Source organism: Chionomys nivalis, chromosome 1 (assembly GCF_950005125.1).
Source record: "Chionomys nivalis chromosome 1, mChiNiv1.1, whole genome shotgun sequence".
Classification (NCBI taxonomy): Eukaryota; Metazoa; Chordata; class Mammalia; order Rodentia; family Cricetidae; genus Chionomys; species Chionomys nivalis.
Window position 1 is genome coordinate 174,906,450 of NC_080086.1, and position 20,922 is coordinate 174,927,371.

Sequence of the window (20,922 nt, forward strand, 5' to 3'; positions counted from 1 at the left end):
TTATTTGTAGAATATATGTATATATATATATATGTATATATATATGACACCAAAACTCTACCATGGAACTTCTACAGCTGATAAGTACCTTCAGTAATGTGGCAGGTTACAAAATCAACTCAAAAAAGTCAGCAGCCCCCCCTCCCCATATATAAATGATAAAGAAGCTGAGAAAGAAATCAAAGAAACATCACCTTTCACAATAGCAACAAATAACATAAAATATCTTGGGATAACACTAACCAAAGAAGTAAAAGACCTGTTCGACAAGAACTCTAAGTCTTTGAAGAAAGAAATTGAAGAAGATACCAGAAAATGGAAATTTCTCCTATTTTCTTGGATAGGTAGGATCCATATAATAACAATGGCAATCCTACCAAAAGCAAACTATAGATTCAATGCATCCACATCAAAATCCCAACATAATTCTTCACAGACCTTGAAAGAACAATACTCAACTCCATATGGAAAAATAAAAAAAACCCAGGATATCCAAAACAATCCCATACGATAAAGGTACTTCCGGAGGCACTACCATCCTTGACATCAAGCTCTATTACAGAGCTACAGTAATGAAAACAGCTTGGGATTGGTATAAAAACAGAGAGGTTGACAAATGGAATCAAATAAAAGACCCAGATATTAATCCACACACCAGTGAACACCTGATTTTTGACAAAGAAGCTAAAATTATACAATGGAAATAAAAGCATCTTCAACAAATGGTGCTGGCATAACTGGATGTCAACATGTAGAAAAATGAAAATAGATCCATATCTATCCCCAACTCAAGTCCAAATGGATCAACATCCTCAATATAAATCCAATATAAATCCACACTGAACCTGACTGAAGAGAAAGTGGGAAGTAGCCTTTAATGCATTGGCACAGGAGACCACTTCCTAACTACAACACCAGTATCACAGACACTGAGAGCAACAATTAATAATGGGACCTCCTGAAACTGAGAAGCGTCTATAAAGCAAAGGACACAGTCAATAAGACAAAAAGGCAGCCTACTGAATAGGAAAAGATCTTCACCATACCAAATAATCCAATTAAAAAATGGGGTACCTATCTAAATAGAAAATTCTCAACAGAAGAATCCCAAATGGCCGAAAGACACGTAAAGAAATGTTCAACATCCTTAGCCATCAGGGGAATGCAAATCAAAACAACTCTGAGATGCCACCTTACACCTGTCAGAATGGCTAAGAACAAAACCACCAATGATAATTTATGCTGGAGAGATATGGAATAAGGGAAATACTCCTCCATTGCTGGTGGGAATGCAAACTTGTACAAACTACTCTGGAAATCAGTATTGTGGTTTCTTAGAAAATTGGGAATCAACCTGCCTCAGAAACCAGCAATACCACTCTTGGGCATATACCCAAAGGGTGCTCAATCACACTACAAGGATGTTTGTTCAACCTAATTCATAGCATCATTATTTGTAATAGCCAGAACCTGGAAATAACCTAGATACCCCTCAATTGAAGAATGGATAAAGAAAATGTGGCCCATTTATACATTAGAGTACTACTTAGCAGTAAAACAATCACATCTTGAATTTTGCGTGCAAACAGGTGAAACTAGAAAACACCATCCTGAGTGAGGTAACGCAGACTTAGAAAGATGAACATGGTATGTACTCTTTCATAAGTGGATACTAGGTACAACGCAAAGAATAATGAGCCTATTGTCTATGACCCTAGAGAAGCTAAGTAACAAGGAGAACCCTAAGAAAAACATATATAGATCCCCCTGGGAAGGGGAAATAGACAAGATCTCCTGACAAAATTGGGAGCATGGGAATGGGGGGAGAGGGGAGGACAGAAGGGGAGGAGGAGAGGAGAAGGGAAGGCAGGAGACCTTGAGGGAACATGATAGTCAAGATGGAAGGACAGAGATAAGAGCAAGGAAAGAGATATTTTGATTGAAGAGTCACTTATGGGGCTAGCAAGAAACCTGGAACTAGAGAAATTCCCTGGGATCCACAATGATGACCCCAGCTAAGACTCTAAGCAGTACTGGAGAGGGTGCTTGAACTGGCCTTGCCCTATAGTCAGACTGATGACTATATTAAATGTCACCATAGAACCTTATCCAGAAATTGATGGAAACAGAGGCAGAGATCCCAGTTGATCACTGGACTGAGCTCCCAAAGTCCAGTTCAAGAGTGGAAGAAGTGAGAATATGAACAAAGACGTCAAGAGCATGATGGGGGCACCTGAGCTAATGGGAGCTGGACAGGAAGGAACCAGCGCAGGACTAAACTAGACCCTGTGGATGTGGTTGACAGTTGTATGCTGCCAGCATTTATCTCTACTGCTTGTACTGGCGTTTTGGAATCCATTCTCTTTTGATGGATACCTTGCTCAGCCTAGATGTAGTAGGGACGGCCTTAGTACTTCCTCAAGCAATGCATCTTACCCTCTCTGTGGAGTGGATGGGGGAAGTGGAGGGACTGGGAGGAGGGGAGGGAGTGGGAACTGGGATTGGTATGTAAAATGAAAGAAGATAGTTTTTTTTTTTTTTTTTTTTTTTTTTTTCCGAGACAGGGTTTCTCTGTGGCTTTTTGAGCCTGTCCTGGAACTAGCTCTGTAGACCAGGCTGGTCTCGAACTCACAGAGATCCGCCTGCCTCTGCCTCCCGAGTGCTGGGATTAAAGGCGTGCGCCACCATCGCCCGGCTTGAAAGAAGATAGTTTGCTTTCTTTTAAAAAAATAAAATAAAAAACCCAGCTGTTCTATTGATGGTTTTCCTTTACATGTGACTTGGTCTTTAGCTCTTGTGGTTTGAATATCTTTTTGTTTTGTACACTTAATTCTTCAAGTATTTTACACGTGGAGTTTTTATTTGGTGTTCTATATACTTTTTGAATATTGACATGCATCTCTTTAGAACTCAGGAACTTCTCTTCTATGACTTTGTTGAAAATATTTTGTGCCTTTGACCTAATCTGGGTTTCTTCTCCTCCATATCTATCTATATATATCTATATATAGCTACATCTATATCTATATAGTTAGTTTTTAAAGTAGTATCCCAGGGTTTCTGTATGTTCCATTCATTTTTTTTTTTTAAATTTTACATTTACTTCGAATGAGTGATCCTGGTCCTCTACTTTTTCTTCTTTCTTCAAGTCCTGATATTCTGCCGACCACCTGGATCACTCTGATGGTGAATTTCTTCACTGAGCTTTTCATTTGACTTACTGAATTTTTCCAGTTTTTAGTTTGCACTTCAAAAACTATTTTATTATATTTCATTTTCCTAACTTTTGTGTCCACTTCAGCATCATACACTCTGAGTTCTCTGAATACATTTATAATTGCATTTTGAAATCAGTGTGTGAGTCATGTAATTTGCTTTGCTTAGGGGCATTACTATGGGAGTACTATTTATTTAAGAGCAGACATAATGCCTTAGTTCTTCACATCGTGTTTTGTGCTGAGACTTAGGCATCTGGAGTTAGGTCACTGGTTGTGGTTTTTATCTGTCCTACCTTTGTTGGATTGATATTTTGCCTGTTATGACAACTTGTCAGGCAATGGGACAGCTGAGTGGTGATTGAGTTCAGTCTTAGGGCCACTCAAAGATGTACAAATATGGTTATCAGAAGTGGTCCTTGCTCAGCTAGGGTCAGGTGGACTTGAGAGCACAAGAGCAAACCTTCTGAAGGTGTAGAAGATTTTTGTTGCCGATTCTCAGAAGTGTGTAGAAGGTTCACAGTGTTTTACAGGTGGTCCTTAGGTGTCAGGGGCTAGGCTCCAAGTGAGAGTGAGTGGTATTACCCAAGGGAGATATGTATTGGTGGAATTGCAACAGAGGTGGGGGTGACTACATGGGGTGCTCAGGCCAGTGGTCCTCAGGAGGCAGATAAGGACCACAGTGGTGTGAGAGTATTTACCTGGAGGATGTGCATTTAATATTCTGTAAACTTTTTAAATTGTCATAGAAACATGCTTCACTATGGCATATCATAAATATGTATTATTAAATTCTATTCTGGTTCATCCCTACATCCTATTTCCCTGTTTGGCTTTTGTGTCTCATAACTTACATTATCCTCTAATTTTCGTAGGCCCCTTCCCTTCAGTCTTCATTTTTTATCCCCGCTCTCTCCATACCTATCCCTATGTGTGCATGTATTAATATCTGTATTCTACACATGAGAAAACATGTGCCAGAACATGTGCCAGCTCTTTCATGTAATGATCCCTAGTTCCAGTCTAGTCTGCAACTGACATTTCATTCTTTACAGCTAAAACACATTCCCATTGCAATATGTACATTTTCTTCATCCATCTGTTGGTGGACATCTAGGCTGATTCCCTAACTTAGCAACAATGCACAGTATCACGAGAAACGTGATGAACAGATGTCTCTATAATATGCTTAGATTCCTTTGAATATATTTCTGGGAGTGGTATAGGTGAATCCCAAGATAGTTCAATATTTAGTTTTTGTGGAATTTCCATAGTGATTTTAATAGATGGTCCTGGGAAAACTGGACATCCATGTATATAAGAATGAAACTAAATTCATATTTCTCATTATGTACAAAAGTAAATGAAAGAATAAGAAATCTGAAATTATCAAACTACTTGAGGAAAACATTTCAAAATGAAGCCATACACAAGAACTTTTTGAAAAGGGCTCCAAAAGTTGAGGGAATAATTACAATAGAATTGCATTAAAAAAGCTCTGCATAACAAAGGAAAAAATGAACAGCATGAAGACACAGCTGTGGAACTGAAGAAAAATCTTTTCCAGCTACACATTGGACAGGGACTAAAGTTTAGAATATACAAACAAAAACCAGCCAACCAAACCCCAAAAGCCCAAACTCAAATAAGCCAGTTAATGAATTGACAAACAGAATGAATATACTTCTCAGAATACAAATAAGATGGCCAATCCATACATGAATGTTAAACATCCAGTCACCATGGTAATGCAAATAAAAACTACCAAGGTTTTCTCTCCCCCATCAGAATGAATATTATTAAAAATAAGAGCAATTGCTGTTGAGGATGTGGGAAGCAGGAACCTTACACATTGCTTGTGAGAATGTGCTGGAGGATGCTGGGCTTTTGACTAAAAGCTTGTGGTGGATATGATATTTTGTAACTCCTGAGGTCCTATAGCTCTCCCTGGACTGACCTGGCATGCTGCTACTGCATGAGGAAGTCCACGCTACTCACCTTGAGGATGAAAGGCTCCACTGAGGAGATTCCAGTCACCAGACAGCACTAACAGCCAGCTATATGACACACTCGGTCAAGCCTCCAGATGAGGCTTGGTGACTCAGACAAGGCTAACCCAAATTACTGCTCTACAAATTGAGAGCATATACAATGGCTTGATGCGCCAGTGGCAGCTTGGTATGCAGTAATTACATGTGTGAATGTGCCTCAGTCTCTAACACTGAGGATAAGAGTAACTTTAAATCATAAAATATAAGTTGGGTCTTGGAAATGTTCAACATCCTTAGTCATCAGAGAAATGCAAATCAAAACAACTTTGCACCTGTAAGAATGGCCAAGATCAAAAACACTGATGATAACCTATGCTGGAGAGGGTGTGGGGAAAAGGGAACACTTCTGCATTGCCGGTAGGAATGCAAGCTGGTACAACCCCTCTGGATGTCAGTGTGGCGATTTCTCAGGAAATTAGGAAACAACCTTCCTCAAGACCCAGTAATACCACGGTTGGGTATAGATCCAAAGGATCTTCAATTGTGACACAAGGACATGTGCTTAACTATGTTCATAGAAGCATTGTTTGTCATAGCCAGAACCTGGAAACAACCTAATTGCCCCTCGACTGAAGGATGGATAAGGAAAATGTACATTTACACAATGGAGTACTACACAGCAAAAAAAATGACATCTTGAATTTTGCAGGAAAATGGATGGAACTAGAAAACATTATTTTGAGTGAGGTAACCCAGACAGACCCAGAAAGACAATTATCACATGTACTCACTCATAGGTGGTTTTTAAACATAAAGCAAAGAAAGACAGCCTACAAACCACAATCCTAGAGAACTCAGACAATATTGAGGACACAGAGAGACTTACATAGATCTAATCTACATGGGAAGTAGAAAAAGACAAGATCTCCTGAGTAAATTGGGAGCATGGGAACCTTGGGGGAGGCTTGAAGCGGGGAGGGGAAGAGGCAGGGAAGAGAGCAGAGAAAAGTGTATAGCTCAATAAAAAATCAATAAAAAATAGAAGTTGGGTTACTCTATAGGATGAATTTCTTGACTTTTAAGAAGGAATACCAGTTTGAGCCAGTGAGATTCTATCTAAAAAGAAATTGAGGCTGTAATAATTTATTGTCTAGACCATTCATTGCTGTGACCAAATATCTGAGATAGCAAACAGTGGGAGGTTTTCAGAGGTCTCTCAGTTCACACTTCCTGGCTTCATTGGCTCTGAGACTCAAAACATCACAGTAGCAAAATCACATGGCAGAATCATTCATCTCATGGAAGGACAAACCGAGAAACGGACTTGAGACCAGAGAGAACCTCCACTGTCATGCCCCCAAAGATCTCCCTCCAGACAGGTCTTGAATCTCCAAGTTTTTACGCCTCCCAAAACAGGGTCACCAACTTGAGAGAAAATGTTCAACATCTGGACCTGTGGGGTATAGTTCACATTCATACCTGGGATGGTTTGTGAATATGCTCTGTAAAGGTAGGGTGATAATTCTTGGTATCCAAAATTTAAGTTTTAGAGCACCATGAAATTTCAGTGAAGTTCTTGTGAGTTAGCAGCTCCATTGGACTTCATATATGTACAAACTAGTTTTGTTTTATTTACACAGGGTCTCATGTAGCTCAGGCTGGTAGTAAATTGCTACGTAGACAAGAATGGCCTTGAACTCTTCTTCCTTTGTCTCCTGGCATCACTATGCCACTGTGTTCACAGTATCTTGACAGACCTTTCTTCCCAGCTGGCAGGTATGTGAAAGGTCATCTTCAACATACCATGTGATTGACCCCAAACAGCTATGATATAGTGAATCAGTACAAAACTAGAGGCTAAATTCTGAGTTCCTATGTCAAATTGTTTCAGATGTTGGCTCAACTGCCTGTCAGCTGCAAATTTTTTCTTTTAATGTTTCACTGTGGAATGGAAGACAAGGGAAACATCATTGGTTTGCTGATGGAATTAAAAGGGTTAGTACTTGAAATGAAAACATTTTAAGGACTAAACACATCTTAGCTATTACTCCTGTCATTATAGTAGGGCGCTACCTAGGTCTGGAAAGCAGTTATTACTGGTCACTTGTTATTTTTGGGTTCTCTGTTTTCCCAGGTACAAAGTAAGGTTTACTAGGTATTTTCCATGGCTTATTTTCATCTTTAAAACTCTGTGACTTGGTGTTGAGTATCTGTTTTACTCACATCTCAATTTTGTCTGTACTTTCCAGATTTTTAAAAAATTTTCTCTTAGCAATTCTGTGGCCCTTTTAGTAATGGCCAGTTACTTGTACCACTGCACTTACAGTCATCTGTACCCGGAGTTACAGTTGAGACACCATGTGGGTGCTGGGGACCAAACCCAGATCCTCTGCAAGAGCGACAAGTGCTCTGTAGTACTGAGCCATCTCTCCAGCCTCCACAAAACACGTTTTAAAACTAATACCTGGCAAGCACTTAAATTTCCATACGCAATACTTCCCTGGCTTATAAAAGTTTAGTATTTATCTCTATACATGGGATAAATATAATCATGCAAAATTAGGAAAAATGTCTTTTGAAACAAAAGTATTTTATTTCAAATTTTACCACACACTATCTCCAAGGTTGACAGTGTTGTCTTTCATATTTTCACTGCATTTTGAGTAGTATGTATATTTTTGTGCTTTATTGTTTTATTCCATTTCACATAATTATAGCCATTTAAGAGTGGAATTTTAACTATTTACGGAACACTGGAAGAAAAATTATAGTTTTCCTATTGACTGTTAACTCTTATTAAATCGTATATGCTTCATTCAGACAAAAGCATCTATAATTATAACATCTATTACATTTCAAAAATACATCTTGGTTAAAGTATGTTTCATACAGCTAATATTACAGAAGAAAATTTTTGTGCATATATGGATATACGGATTGTGTGTGAATAGGTTAAAGGTCCATGTTGTATGTCTTCAATTGCTCTTGGGTCTCGTACTGAACCTGGACCTCATCTGTTTGGTCAGGCCAACTGGTCAGCAAGCCCCGGGATTCTATTGGCCTCCTTAGCATGGGACTGCAGGTGCACTGCCACCACGAACTTAGTATTTTCCCCCACATCATTTTTTATTGACTCTGTGAATTTCACATCATGCACCCCGATCCCCCACATTTCCCAGTCCTTCCATATCCGCTCTCCACCCTTATAGTATTTTTTTCTAACATGGGTTCTGAGATCAAACTCAGGTTTTCTTGCTTCCTTGCACTTTACTGACAATGTCATCTTCCCACCTTAATACGGTTTTTAGTGGTTGCATAATATCATCACATAGAAGTAGCATATTGACCTACACTCTGCATCGTTTCTTGACAGTGGGGCAGAAGACAAGATCGGAATATACACTGTGTAACTGCAGATCATTTTTCTATTCTATTCTGCTCCAATTGGCCAGGACCTACCTATGCAAGTGGTCTATTTAACAATCCTGTTTGCCTACAAACTCCATTTGTTTACAAACTTTGGTGGGGATTTTCAAAATGGATTTTGGCGATTTTCTTCACAAGCACATATCTGAGTATGGTGGCTAGCCTGTAACCCGGGCTTTGAGAAGCACAGTGCAAAGGCAGGAGACTTGCGAGGTGAAGGTCAACCTGGATTACTGAGTTCCTGGCAGCCTGAGCGACTTAGCAAGACTATCCTCGCTCCCCCTCCCCCCCCAAAAAAAACCCAAACCCAAACACATAGAGAAGCTCGCAAACTGGAAGCCCAAGTTAGATAATTGTGGTTTTCATTAATCTTCAGATAGATAAGGGCAAAGGGGCGCTCTTAAACTATCCTGACCAATAGCTGACACATATTTGAAGTTGGCAAGGGCAAGGGTTGGGAACAAGGTGGGCGCAGCAGCTACTCGCCATGAGAAGCAGCCAGAGGGTTGCAGATTTGACAGAAGACGGTCATGGTCATCTTCGATATTCGGGGATTTTTCCAAGCAGGATGGATGCTCGGGCTAAAGAAGGACAGTGCGTGCTAGCCATGTGAACCAACTTCAATTTCGGGTTACCCATCTCCGCCCATTCGTTTTCCTCCTCAGAGCCCGAAGACGACTCTGGTCTCCCAAGTTCTAGAAGGCACCACAGACAACTGCTGGCTAGCCAACACCTGCCACCCTTTTCGGTCCGAGTCTACCCTACTTCCTCTCCGTCGCCTTCCCAATCCTGCCTGGTTCTGGCGGGCCGAAGCGCAGCGCGCGAGCAACAGTTTGGTGCCCGAGCGAGCCAGCGAGCGAGCGGCGCGTGCCCGGAGGAGGACGCGCCCGCGGCTCTCACACCTCGGGACGCACGCGGCCCGGGGCTTGGGCCGGGACTCCGCAGCCGCCGGGTCGGCGGGAGGACGCACGGGCGCGCGCCGGCGAGGCCCGCCATCCGCCTCGGCGCCGCCGGCCCCGCGGTCTCCCCCCGAGGCCGGCCCCGCGCGTCGCCTCCCCACCGGGGCTGCCCGGCCAGCGCATGCGCGCCGCGCTGCCGGGCGTGCCGGCCACACTCCCCCCACCCACTCCGTGAGCTTGTCACTTCCTGCCCTCGCCCCATCTCCGTCCGGGGTCAGTCAGTCGCTCCCTGTCGCAGCCGGAGACTTGTCTGCTTCCCCCTTCCTACCCTCTCCACGGCGGTCGCTCGGGCTGACCGGGGAGGGGGGACGGCCGAGAGAGAGCGGGACTGACTTCCCTAAAGTTTCCCGAAGCATCTGCTACCCGCCAGGCCCCAGGTGGGGGCCCCGCGCAGCTCCCCGCCCCTCTCCAAAGCCCGGGGGACCGTTGCAGGTGGAGCGGCGCTGAGGGGGAGCCCGGGCTCGGCGCGGCCGTTGCCCTGGCGAGGGGCGCCTCGGTCCTGCCCGCTCCGGTTCCAGCTCCTTCGGCTGCTGCGCCCGGCGGTTCCTCCTGTCAACTGCCTGCGCCCGCGCGCCCGCCAGCTCGCCGGCCCGGAGCGTCGAGGAGGGCCGCCTTGAGCCGCCACCGCGGCCCGGGGACGTGGTGAGCGGTGGCGCTTCCGCGTCCGCGCCGCCGGGGACTCTTTGGGGAGCGCGCCGGGCCGCAGCCCCGTTCGGTTCCGCGCCGTGCGCCGGGGCTGCGCCAGGTGGGGCCCTCCGCCGCGTCGTGCGCCCGGCTGGTGCCGCGGCCCGCTCGCCCGCTCGCCCGTTCCGGGAGTTGAGTAAGTTGGGCGCACTTGGCGGCGCGGACCCGACCTGCGCCAGGGAGACCCCCGCGACGCACGTGCGTGGCGGGAGGGCGCGGGCTTCTCGGCCGCGCCGGGGCCTCGTCGCGCCCGGCTCTCCGCGCGCTTGCCCGCTCGCTCGCTCGCCCGTCCGCCCGCCCCGGCCGGCGAGGCCGCAGCCGCCTGCGCAGCCGGCCAGGCCTTGGCTGTGCGCTGTGCTGCGCTGCGCGCCGGACGCTGCGTTTCCGGGTAGGGCGATGAACCTGTGCGGGGGGACTTGGGGCTGGAGGCCGGGCGGGCGTCGGTTTCGTGGCCGAGCGGAAGGTGCGGGCCTTGGGGTGGGAGAGCTGAGGGCGCATGGTGTTGATGGTCTATGGTGCTGGTAGCCACTGCCTCCCCAGGAAGTTCGGAGACAGTGACGGGTTTGTGCTTCTGTCCGCAGCCAAGCCGCGATGAAGAGCTTCTCACAGTGAAAAGAAAATAGATCGCACCCATTAAAAATGCCTTTGAGAGACAAATACTGTCAAACTGACCACCATCATCACGGATGCTGCGAACCAGGTAAGTCCGTTTTCCTGCCTGGTGTCTTTGCTCTCCTCCTTCAGAGCTGTCTTTAAGAAGCGTTTCCTTACTAACTCGGGGGGGGGGGTCTGTCTCCCCAGCATAAATCTACTTGTAATGCTGAAAGCCTGGACAGACTAGAGATCCCCCTTGCTTGATCCCCCAGAGAAAGTGCTGCAAGTGTCACTCTCAATCATTTCCACAAGACCAGTCAGCTGCTTTTCCTTTTTCAGGCTTCAGTTAGTGGTTTACTCCACGCTCCGAATGTTTAAAACGGAAGAAAAAGGCAAAGATAAATAGGTGGTTGAATACCAGCACTCATCTTCATGAAAATTGCTTATCACTAAAATGAGTTTCCCATGGAGTTTTTTTTTTTTTTTTTTTTTTTTAAAACCATAGCATGATGCCTCCCCCCATCCCTTCAAAAGTTTAGTTTGGATCAAGAAGATCAAGAAGGTTGATTGCACTTGTAGGGAAACCGGGTTTTTTACATTTAAAAACATCTTAAAATGTTTTGGATAGAATTTATTGTATTGTAAATTCCTTGGAGTACTTAAGCATATTTAAGGTATTTAAGTTGGAGTGATTTGGTTAAATTTATGATATTAAAACTTTTGACTCATGAAGAACATTGAGAATTTTAATTTGATAGACATTGTACTTGTAAGCTATTGATGGTTCTAGAACTTTGCCCTTAAAAGGGCATCATGGAAAACATACTGTCACTACAAATAAAGGCTATTCTATTCCAGTTCAAAGACAACTGTTTACCACTTTTTACTTCAAAGTTACCAGAGTTGGCATGCTTTTTTCTACTTTGGCTTGTTTTTAATTGAAATATTTTAATTACATTCATGTATTTAGATTTTTATCATAAGTTTATTTTAAATAATTTTTTTTGAGAAGGGGAAAATGGTGGTAGTAAAGGGGAAGAAACTCCTGTTAAGAAAACGTTGTTGAAAGGGGTCAGGACCGTGATGGTGATACCCACGGAAGCAGCTGACCTGAGCTAGTGACAGCTCACTGACCCTGGACTGATGGGTGTGGGGTGGGGGAGGGAACACAGGACCTGCATAGGACCAAACTAGGCCTCTGGATGTGGGTGACAGTTGTGTGGATGGGGCAGTCTGTGGGGCCACTGGCGGTAGGACCAAGATTTATCCCTAGTGCATGAAGTGGCTTTTTGGAGCCCTTTCTCTTTGGAGGGATACCTTGCTCATCCTAAATATAGGGGAGAAGGCCTTGGGCCTGCCTCAGAGTGATGTCAGACTTAGTTGCCTTACTCTCTCTGAAGAATGGGTGGTATAGGATGGTGAGACGGTGGGGGGAGTGGGTAGAGGGGTGGGAGTGGGAACTGGGATAGATATGTAAAATGAGAAAAGATCATTAAAAAACAATAAATTAAAAAGAAAATGTTGCTGAACATGACAGTAACTATTTGGCTCCAGCCTTATGTCTGTTGTGTTTACAACAGTACTAACCTAATAAAACAGGTGCCTCCAGGATGGGACCTTGTTTTTATCCCGCTCCTGACCCGGCTGACTTCAGTGCCCTTGCATGCTGCACATCTTGTTTATCTGAGGTGAAGATGTATTGCATAGCATGGAGCTGAATAGCACTTACTAGTTTGCTCATTCATTTCTTTAGCAAGTCATTGCTGAGCATGTCTTAGGTGCCAGGTAGTACCCAAGGCATTGGGGTATAAACTGTGAGAAAGACAGTGCTTTCTTCAGATAGCTTTTGAGTGGGAAGAGATACATTGAAACAAATAAATAAGGTAATCCTGAACATGACTTATAGTACACATTGGTAATTAAGTATTTAAAAGGTGTAATGCCTTTAAAATATCATTAATTAAAATAACTAAAAGTTACTGCTTATTAATATTGCTTCCTTAGGTAGAACTAAATACTTTGGGATGTTTATTTCAATGGAAAGCTAGGCATTTGCTGATTTTTAGGTTAGTTCATTGTCAGTATTTCAAGGAAGGTGTGTGCCGAGTGAGGAGGACGTTTCCAGGTCTGAAGGAAGTATCACATGGTAGTGATCAAGATGTCCTCAGGTGGAGGATGCTCATGTGATGGTTGAGACATCTCTAATGGGTTTTCAGGAGTGGGCTGCCTTCATTTGGATTGGGAACAGAGGGCGCAACCTTAGATGAGAATGCTCCTGCAGAGACCATATGCTTTGATGGAATGGGTCAGTTTATAGTGAGAGGTGGCATTAGAAGTTTGTCAGGATATGCAAATTCTTAGTACAGTGGTAGAAGGACTCTGATGTAGCCACCATGCAGGTAGTCATTTATCAGTACATGGAAAATCTTTTTCTGCTGTCTTTACCTCCCTACAATTCCCTTTGCTACTCTCCAGCTACTCCCCCAACTTCCAGTTTTTGGTAAGCAAATCCTAGATATCATCATCAGAAAGATCTTTAAGGAGCTGTTTTAAGGCCGGCGAGAACTACAAAAACAGATATGCGCTCTTGGAAGAGTGTAAAGCAAAATGTTCTGAGGGTTTGGGTGATTTTTGTTGAGGGAGATAATTTTTTTACATGTTTATGACCTGGGTGGGTCTCATCATCTGATCTTGGAACAGACAACAGGATATATAAGAGAACATTTTAGAAAGGTACATATATGTGTGTGTGTGATATATCAATATGTATACACACACACACATATCCATTTGCAAATACATTTTAAATGAAAAAGTCTGTTTTAACAGTGGGAGCTACACTTCCAAGTCTACTAAGTAAATGTGTCCGTGCAGAGCCAAGACATCAGGCTTACTTAGAATATTGTCTCAGGGTGTGTTTGTGCTCTAGTGGAAAGTGTCCTGAGGGTGGTTGGTAAGAACTTTGCTCTAACTCTGAAGCTAAGTATTGTCACATGGCAGTGGAAGTGGTGTGTTACAGAAAGCTTCTGGAGCATACTCCCAAATGAGGAACTCTGACAAAGTCTGTTTCTCCCCAGAGCTCTTTTACTGTTTCTGTTATTTATTTTTTCTATTCTTTAATTCTCTGCTTCTTGCCCCTTATAAAGCCAGACCTTAGTTCTCTACAGTGGTAGATTTTCTCTTTGTAGCTCATTATGTCTTATAGTTAGCAATTGCTGTCACCCACAACTACTGGAAAGAGACCCTTCTACCTAACTCAGCACTAACGGACTGCTAACGAACCTCTGCTGTTGGTTCTCTTAAAGACTGGTTTGACTTAGGTTTTGTGAGAAGATTGTTTCTGATGCAAGGAAAGCACTTGTTTGTATGTGATAATGTGGGTGCTGCTCTATCCCAGGGTGGGTTCTGATTAGTTTGCTATATCTTATTTAATAATTACAAAGTTCCTTTTTTTGGTAATTTTGTTAGCACCATGTTAGAGAAGAAGAAAAGAGACCGGAGCATTTAGTTGTTTTAATTATACCTCAGTAAAGAGCCACACAATTGACATGCAGGAGTATCTTCTGGAGTCTTAAATTCTTTATCACTGCAGTTATTGTCAGTGTTCTCAAACTGAGTTAGTTGTCTGTGTCTATTCTTTTTATATACCTAAAGTTGGTGAAATGATGTAGTCCTGAGGTGGGGTTCCTCTTACTTGAGTACTTGAAATATGAAGGTGAGTCTAAGGCTGCATCTGTATGCATAGGCCTGTAGCCTCAGCTACTCTGTATTAAAAATGGGGTTGCTCTCTAGGTCTAAGGTGCAAAACAGTAGCAGCACACATCCAGCTGAAGGGAACTTGGTTCCCACTCACACCGAGGGAATGGTCCTTGGGTTATGGTGGACATTTTGTTATTAGTGGGTAGGACATTATGAAAACTGAATGGCCAGTTTTTCTTCACTACAGCCTGCTGTCTGACAATGATAGAAACACAGTTGTCCTTGTCAGCTACTGTGTCACATGATCTCATTTTTCCACTCATCAGAGAATTTTGCAAAGGGGAATGGGCAATAATGACTACTAGATACGGAAGTGAAAATTTTTAGTTTTCAGATGGGAAAGTTACTTACTTCACTTGTAAATGCCTGACTTGTGTGCTCTGAAGTAATAGGACTGTGAGGCGGAAAGCGAGCATCATCCTCTGACCCACCCCGACAGAGCCTTTGCTAAACTCGGGGTGTCATTCCAAGGTAGCTTTCTCTTATCTAGACTCATACCTATAGCAACTACATTTATGTATTTCTGCATCTGCATAAATATGTACTAATGTAAATAGGTCATAGTCTATACCCTGTTTTTATTATTTAACAGTACTGACATCCTGCGTTGTCAGTACAGTGGACTGGCTGGTGCTTTTCAGCTGTTAATGTGGAATCTTCATAGCTTTTAGTTTGGTCCCTGTAAAGAGACTTTGAAATTTGAAGTCTCTCTGTAGTAATATTTTGTTTGTGTTTTAACAAATAAAGGTTGCCTGAAGACTAGAGTGTAGAGTTAAGCCACTAGAGGCCAGGCAGTGGTGGCACACACATTTAATTCCATCATTCAGGAGATAGAGGCTGACAGATCTCTGAGTTCAAGGCCACCCTGGGCTACACGAGATTGAATCTGTGTAAAGAGAAACAGAGCTCACACAAAGGGATCCCAGCACTTGGGATCCCAGCACTGTAGAGGAGGAGTGATATGCCTGGGCGGAGGAGGAATGTGAGGCAGGAGGAGATGGGAGCTCAGTGCAGTCTGAGGTTTGGTGGAGACAGTTGTAGTCTGAGGATGCAGTCTGAGGACAGGATTGCCCTTTTGGTCTGAGGATTCGGTAGAGGTACAGTCTCTTTAGTGATTGGCTGCACTGCTTCTCTGATCTCTCAGCTTTCACCCCTTAATGTCTGACTCTGGGTTTTTATTAATAACAATTAGAATTTGTACTACATCTCTCAGTTGAGTACAGTGCTACAGAGTACTTCAATGAAAGTCTTATATGCCTCTAATTGTATACTTGTCTATTGCTTTCTTAGGCAGTTGGGTTTCAGTATTGTCCAGGTTGCTTAATCAGGTGATTTTTAAGGCTTTTGGAAGGATTTACTGGATTTGGTAAGCCACCATAGCCTTAAGGGTTTTTGTTAAATGAAGGTCTTTTCTAAGGGGAATAAAAAGGCAAACAGTAGATACTGAATGATGCCAAAGCAGTAAGCATTTGCTGTTAGACCTAATAACTAGTCTTGATTGAGTCTTCAATATTGAGAATGATTGAGGTTTTCCTTCCATTGCTTCATTTGTCTTATAAAGATGATGGTGAATTTTATATATATGAATATATATGATGTATTCTCATTATTAACATGATTGTGACAAACTATTGTTTAATTCATTAGGAAGTGATTTAAATAACCTTTTTAATTTTTTTTTTTTTTTTTTTTTTGTGGATTGGGTGTGTGTTTGTCTCCCATGTAGTTTATATCCTGGAGCCTGGAGATCCACCTTTATTACAGCAACCACTACAGACATCCAAATCTGGTATTCAGCAAATAATTGAGTGCTTTCGATCAGGTATGAACATTTTAGTTATTTTTTTTTTTCAGACATCACATAGTAATTAAAAACTATCTAGAAGGCCTGCCTATGGATTTTCTTTATAGTATACTTTGAGTCGTCATATTTTTCAGATGAATGAATAAACATTGGCCTGGTCTGGAAATTATTTTTCGATACTACCTACTAAATAGTAATTAAAATTTTTTTACTATAGTTTAGAGGAATCTGGTATATTTTAAGAGAAAATGCTGTTACTTCTTAAGGTAGTCAGTTATTCTGGTTCTTTATAAAGTTGGGTGTAAATTATATTAAGATATGTGGAATATCATTCTAGTTTAATTTCTTATTATTTCTGGTTTGTGGGGCTTACCTCCTGCTAAACTCTGAAGTTTTCAGTATCTTTAGTTGAGCACAGGATAGAAAAGAAAAAAAAGACATGTTCTAGCCCTGATATCTTCAGATACATTCAATAAGCCTTTGTTTCTTTTTTTTTTAAATTTTATTTTACATGTATGAATGTTTTGACTGCCTGTATGTCTGTGTACCACATGTGTGCCTGATGCCCATAGACGCCAGAAGAGGGCATTGGATTCCTTGGAGTGTAGTTATAAACAGTTATGAGCTACCATGTGGGTGCTTGGGATTTAAACCTGGGTTGTCTGGAAGAGCAGTGGGTGATGTAAACCTGAACTGATCACTTACTTGTCCAAACCCAAGCTTGTTTATTGTAGAGTATTATAGGAATTGGCCGTGTTATATTTGTGCAGTTACAGGTCAATGCTTTAAAATAGCTGTTACTCATTACATATAAGCAATTGAGAAGCGAGGACTTCTGTGTTATCATTGAGGTCATAGGCTGCTATGATTCTTATAGCTCCCTTACTCATTTTTCATAGATTTATGTTCTGACATCTTTGTTTAGTCAGATATCAATAAGCAGATGAATACAATGAATTGGCACCTAATCTATGGATATTTGGATCTCATCATTATTTTAAAGCTACTGTCTTAATGGAAAGTTTTTTTCTGAGGTTCAAAGGAAAGCATGATTATGGTGTAACTGTGTGAATGAAGGTTTCTGAATTCCTTGTTTTAAAGTAGTACAGGTGAGGGGTGGGAGAGTTGTTTCAGCGATGAAGAGTGCTTCTAACCCGAGGTCAGTTCTCTGCATCCACATAGCAGCTTACAGCTGCCTGTAACTCCAGCTCCAGGGGACCCAACACCCTCTTCTAATGTTCATAGGTGATTGCATGTATGTGATCTGTATATATGTGTATACACACACACACATACGCACACAGTCACACACAATTAAAATACATTGTTTTTTAAAGAAAAAATGGTAGTGGGGTGAAATAAACATTTGCTTTACTTTATTATTCAAAGAAGTAGAGTATCAGATTAATTTTTTTCTCTATCTCTGAAACCCATTTGTAGACTCAGACGTGGCTTTTATGTCTGTTGTCTTAAGTATTATAATGGCTGTTATATGCCTATCTTTATGCTAGTGTCTACCTGATTTTGAATATTTATAGTTTTTACTTTTGATACCCAGCCTTGATAAACAGGATAATCTGTAAATCAAAGTTGCCTATGATGAATATACAACTTTAACTTCTTAGGAGTGGTTTATATTTCTTACATAAGAGAATAACAATTCATTTTTGTTTGTTTTAGCAACAAAGATAAATATTCTTTTGTTCTTTGTAATGAAAATGAGAATAATGGTTTTTTCCATTAAGTAGTATAACCTGTTTTCTTTTAAAAATCCATAATTTAGAGTTAAGGTTATCTTTTACTACCATAGTTTATTACTATACTATTTTATTAAGTTGAAATTGAGTACTTCATAAATGATTTATCTTATAAAATTCTTTTTAGAAGGATATACACACACACACACACACACATTGTATGTGTGTGTTTTTAAATTTTGGAAGGCTTTCTGTTGCTATACAGAGACATCGTGACCATGGCAACTCTTAGAAAAGAAAGACTTTATCAGGGCTCACTTACAGTTTCAGAGGTTTGGTCCGTTGTCATCGTGGCAGAGAGCATTGAGGTATGCATGGCACTGGAGCAGTAGCTGAGAGGTACACCCTGGTCCACAGGCAGAGAGACAGACATACCGACAGACAGAAAGACAAAGAGAGACACATACACTGGACCTGAGTTGAAACTTCAAAGTCTATCCCCAGCAACAACGTTTTTTCAACAAGGCCACATTTTCTCCAACAAGAGGACACCTCCTAATCCTTCTCATCCTTTCAGTTAGTGACTAAGCATCCGAGTATATGAACCTACCTGGGCCATTCTCATCTAAACCACTACAAAAGGAAAATATTTAAATATGAAGTGAGTGTTTTCTTACTGCACTGTAGTCATCGAGTCTCTGTGTTCGCCAGTTCTTTGCTGTGTCGGCTAAAGAATGGGGCAGGGAGATAGGTAATCTGAATTGGTGTCATCCCACAGCTGTTTATCTTTTGAAATGTGCTTGTTTTAGTTAGGGATTTTATAGCTGTGATAAAATACCATGACCAAAAGCAACTTGGTCAGAAAAGGGTTTATTTCATCTTATATGTTCACATCACAGTCCTTCATTGAAAGAAGTCAGAGCAGGAACCTGGGGACAGGAGCCGATTCAGAGGACATGGAGGGGTGCTGCTTACTGGCTTGCTCCTCATGGCTTACTCAGCTTCTTTCTTACAGCACCCAGGCCCACCTCTGCTCAGGGATGGTACCACCTACAGCAGGCTGAGCCCTTTCGCATCAATCACCAATCAAGACAATGCCCCACAGACAGCCCTACAGACCAAATCCAGTGGGGGTATTTTTTTCAGTTGAAGTTTTCTTTTTCCAAATGGCTCTAACTTGATATAAACATAAAGTTAACATAAAACTATCCAGAAGTCTTTTTTAAAAAATTTCCCCAACACACCAGCCTTGTTATTTTTTAATATAGAAAAATTATGAAAATACTATAATTTTAATTAGAAATGATTTAGAAATGTGCAGTTGTTCAGAGAAATTAATTTTTGGTTATTGTGTCCCATAAATCAGAAAATTGAATGTCCTCAAGACAATAATCTCTTACATATATAGCCAATCTAAAGTCTACTGAAGTAGCTCTTTGTAGTCCAAAGGTGGTAAAGGGTAAGGGAAAATGGGCCACATGACTTGGGGTTTAACGTCCATTCTAACGTGAGATTGAGTTCCTCCCTGACCCAGTCTTCTATAAGCACACCCTCAGTGACTCATCCCTTTCCAGCCTCTTTCCACTGTATCTGGGTCACACACTTTGCATTGAGCAAGCTATCCTGGTAGTGCTGTGTATCTGATTGGTGCTTGACAGTACAACTGTGAAGTCCATGGGTCTGCTTAGTAAGTGACGGAGGCTAAGTCAGATGGATAGGAGTGCTGTAGGATCTGCCTTCAACTTCAAGTCAGATACTTGTCTTCAACTGCTGTGCAGTCTTTGAGTTTCTTACTTTCTTCCTCCTACACTGGACTGTCTGTGAGCTGATACTAATTCCTACCCAAGCTGGAAACCCATAAAGGCCTCTGTGTCTGGAGGAGAAGTTGACTCATTTCACCACCTCAGGTGTGCTACATTGACTGCAGGACAGTTTTAACCCATTCTTACTGTCTTAGAGTTCAGTGTTTGTGTTGGCTTTGCACTATTTTCCTGGCTTTAAGTTAAAAATTCTTTCTTACCTCTGTTATTTTATTTCTAATTGCTTGATTTGTAAAACAATTTAAGTAGATTTTTTTTGGGGGGGGGGAGAAATGACATTGTGGATATAACAGTTTATAGAGCAAAAAGTAAGCTTCCCCTAACCCTTTGCACAAGTGACAACTGCTGCTTAGTGTGTCCTCTTCCTTTTATCCATGCATAAATATATTCTTTGTTTCCTCCCAGTAGAAATGGTAGTAGGCATACATTCTTGTGTAATTTTCTCTGTGGGTAGATTTGTTTGTTGAAATTACTGTAGAGTTAGATGTGGCTACAGATTTTCTGCACTGAGCCCTGATGGATGACTTGAAACCTGATGTTTGCTCCCAGTACTGGCTTCTGGTACTACCTCCGCCATGCCCTGTGCTTTCCTGGAGCCTTCATGCCCGAGTAGATACCTGCAGGATCACACCTGGGATGCTATGTCCTCAGGCTTCCTCCTTTTCTTTAACACATTTAGTTGATCTTCCTCCTTTCTCACTTTCTTCAAAACACAATTTTGAAGAAAAACCACACAATAACTTTAGATGTTTATCTGTTAGGTATTTATTACATTGATTTATTTGAGAATATTATTCTTTGTTAGTCTCTTAGTCATTTTACAGAGGCAAAGAAACTTTAGAATGCCCTAAAGCTAAAACAGGAAAATGAGGGAAGGTGTCCATCATTTAAAACTAATCTTTAATATGAAATTGACATATTAAAATTCAAATGTTAAATTATAATATATAGCCGGGAGATGGTGGCGCACGCC

General features: G+C 41.9%; 1 protein-coding gene across 5 annotated transcripts in view; it reads left to right on the forward strand.

Annotated features, from left to right (window-relative positions):
• Positions 1 to 9,794: 9,794 nt before the first annotated feature.
• Znf800 (zinc finger protein 800) overlaps positions 9,795 to 20,922 on the forward strand; it is a 48,322-nt gene continuing 37,194 nt past the window's right edge. For 2 of the 5 annotated variants that reach the window (XM_057770679.1, XM_057770712.1), the window contains exons 1-3: positions 9,795 to 10,411; positions 10,857 to 10,975; positions 16,355 to 16,450. In XM_057770679.1, the coding sequence (XP_057626662.1) occupies positions 10,915 to 10,975; positions 16,355 to 16,450 (157 nt within the window). In that variant the 5' untranslated portion in view covers positions 9,795 to 10,411; positions 10,857 to 10,914. The remainder of the gene's footprint in view (positions 10,412 to 10,856; positions 10,976 to 16,354; positions 16,451 to 20,922) is intronic. The other 3 variants (XM_057770694.1, XM_057770702.1, XM_057770689.1) reach the window with 3 other exon arrangements.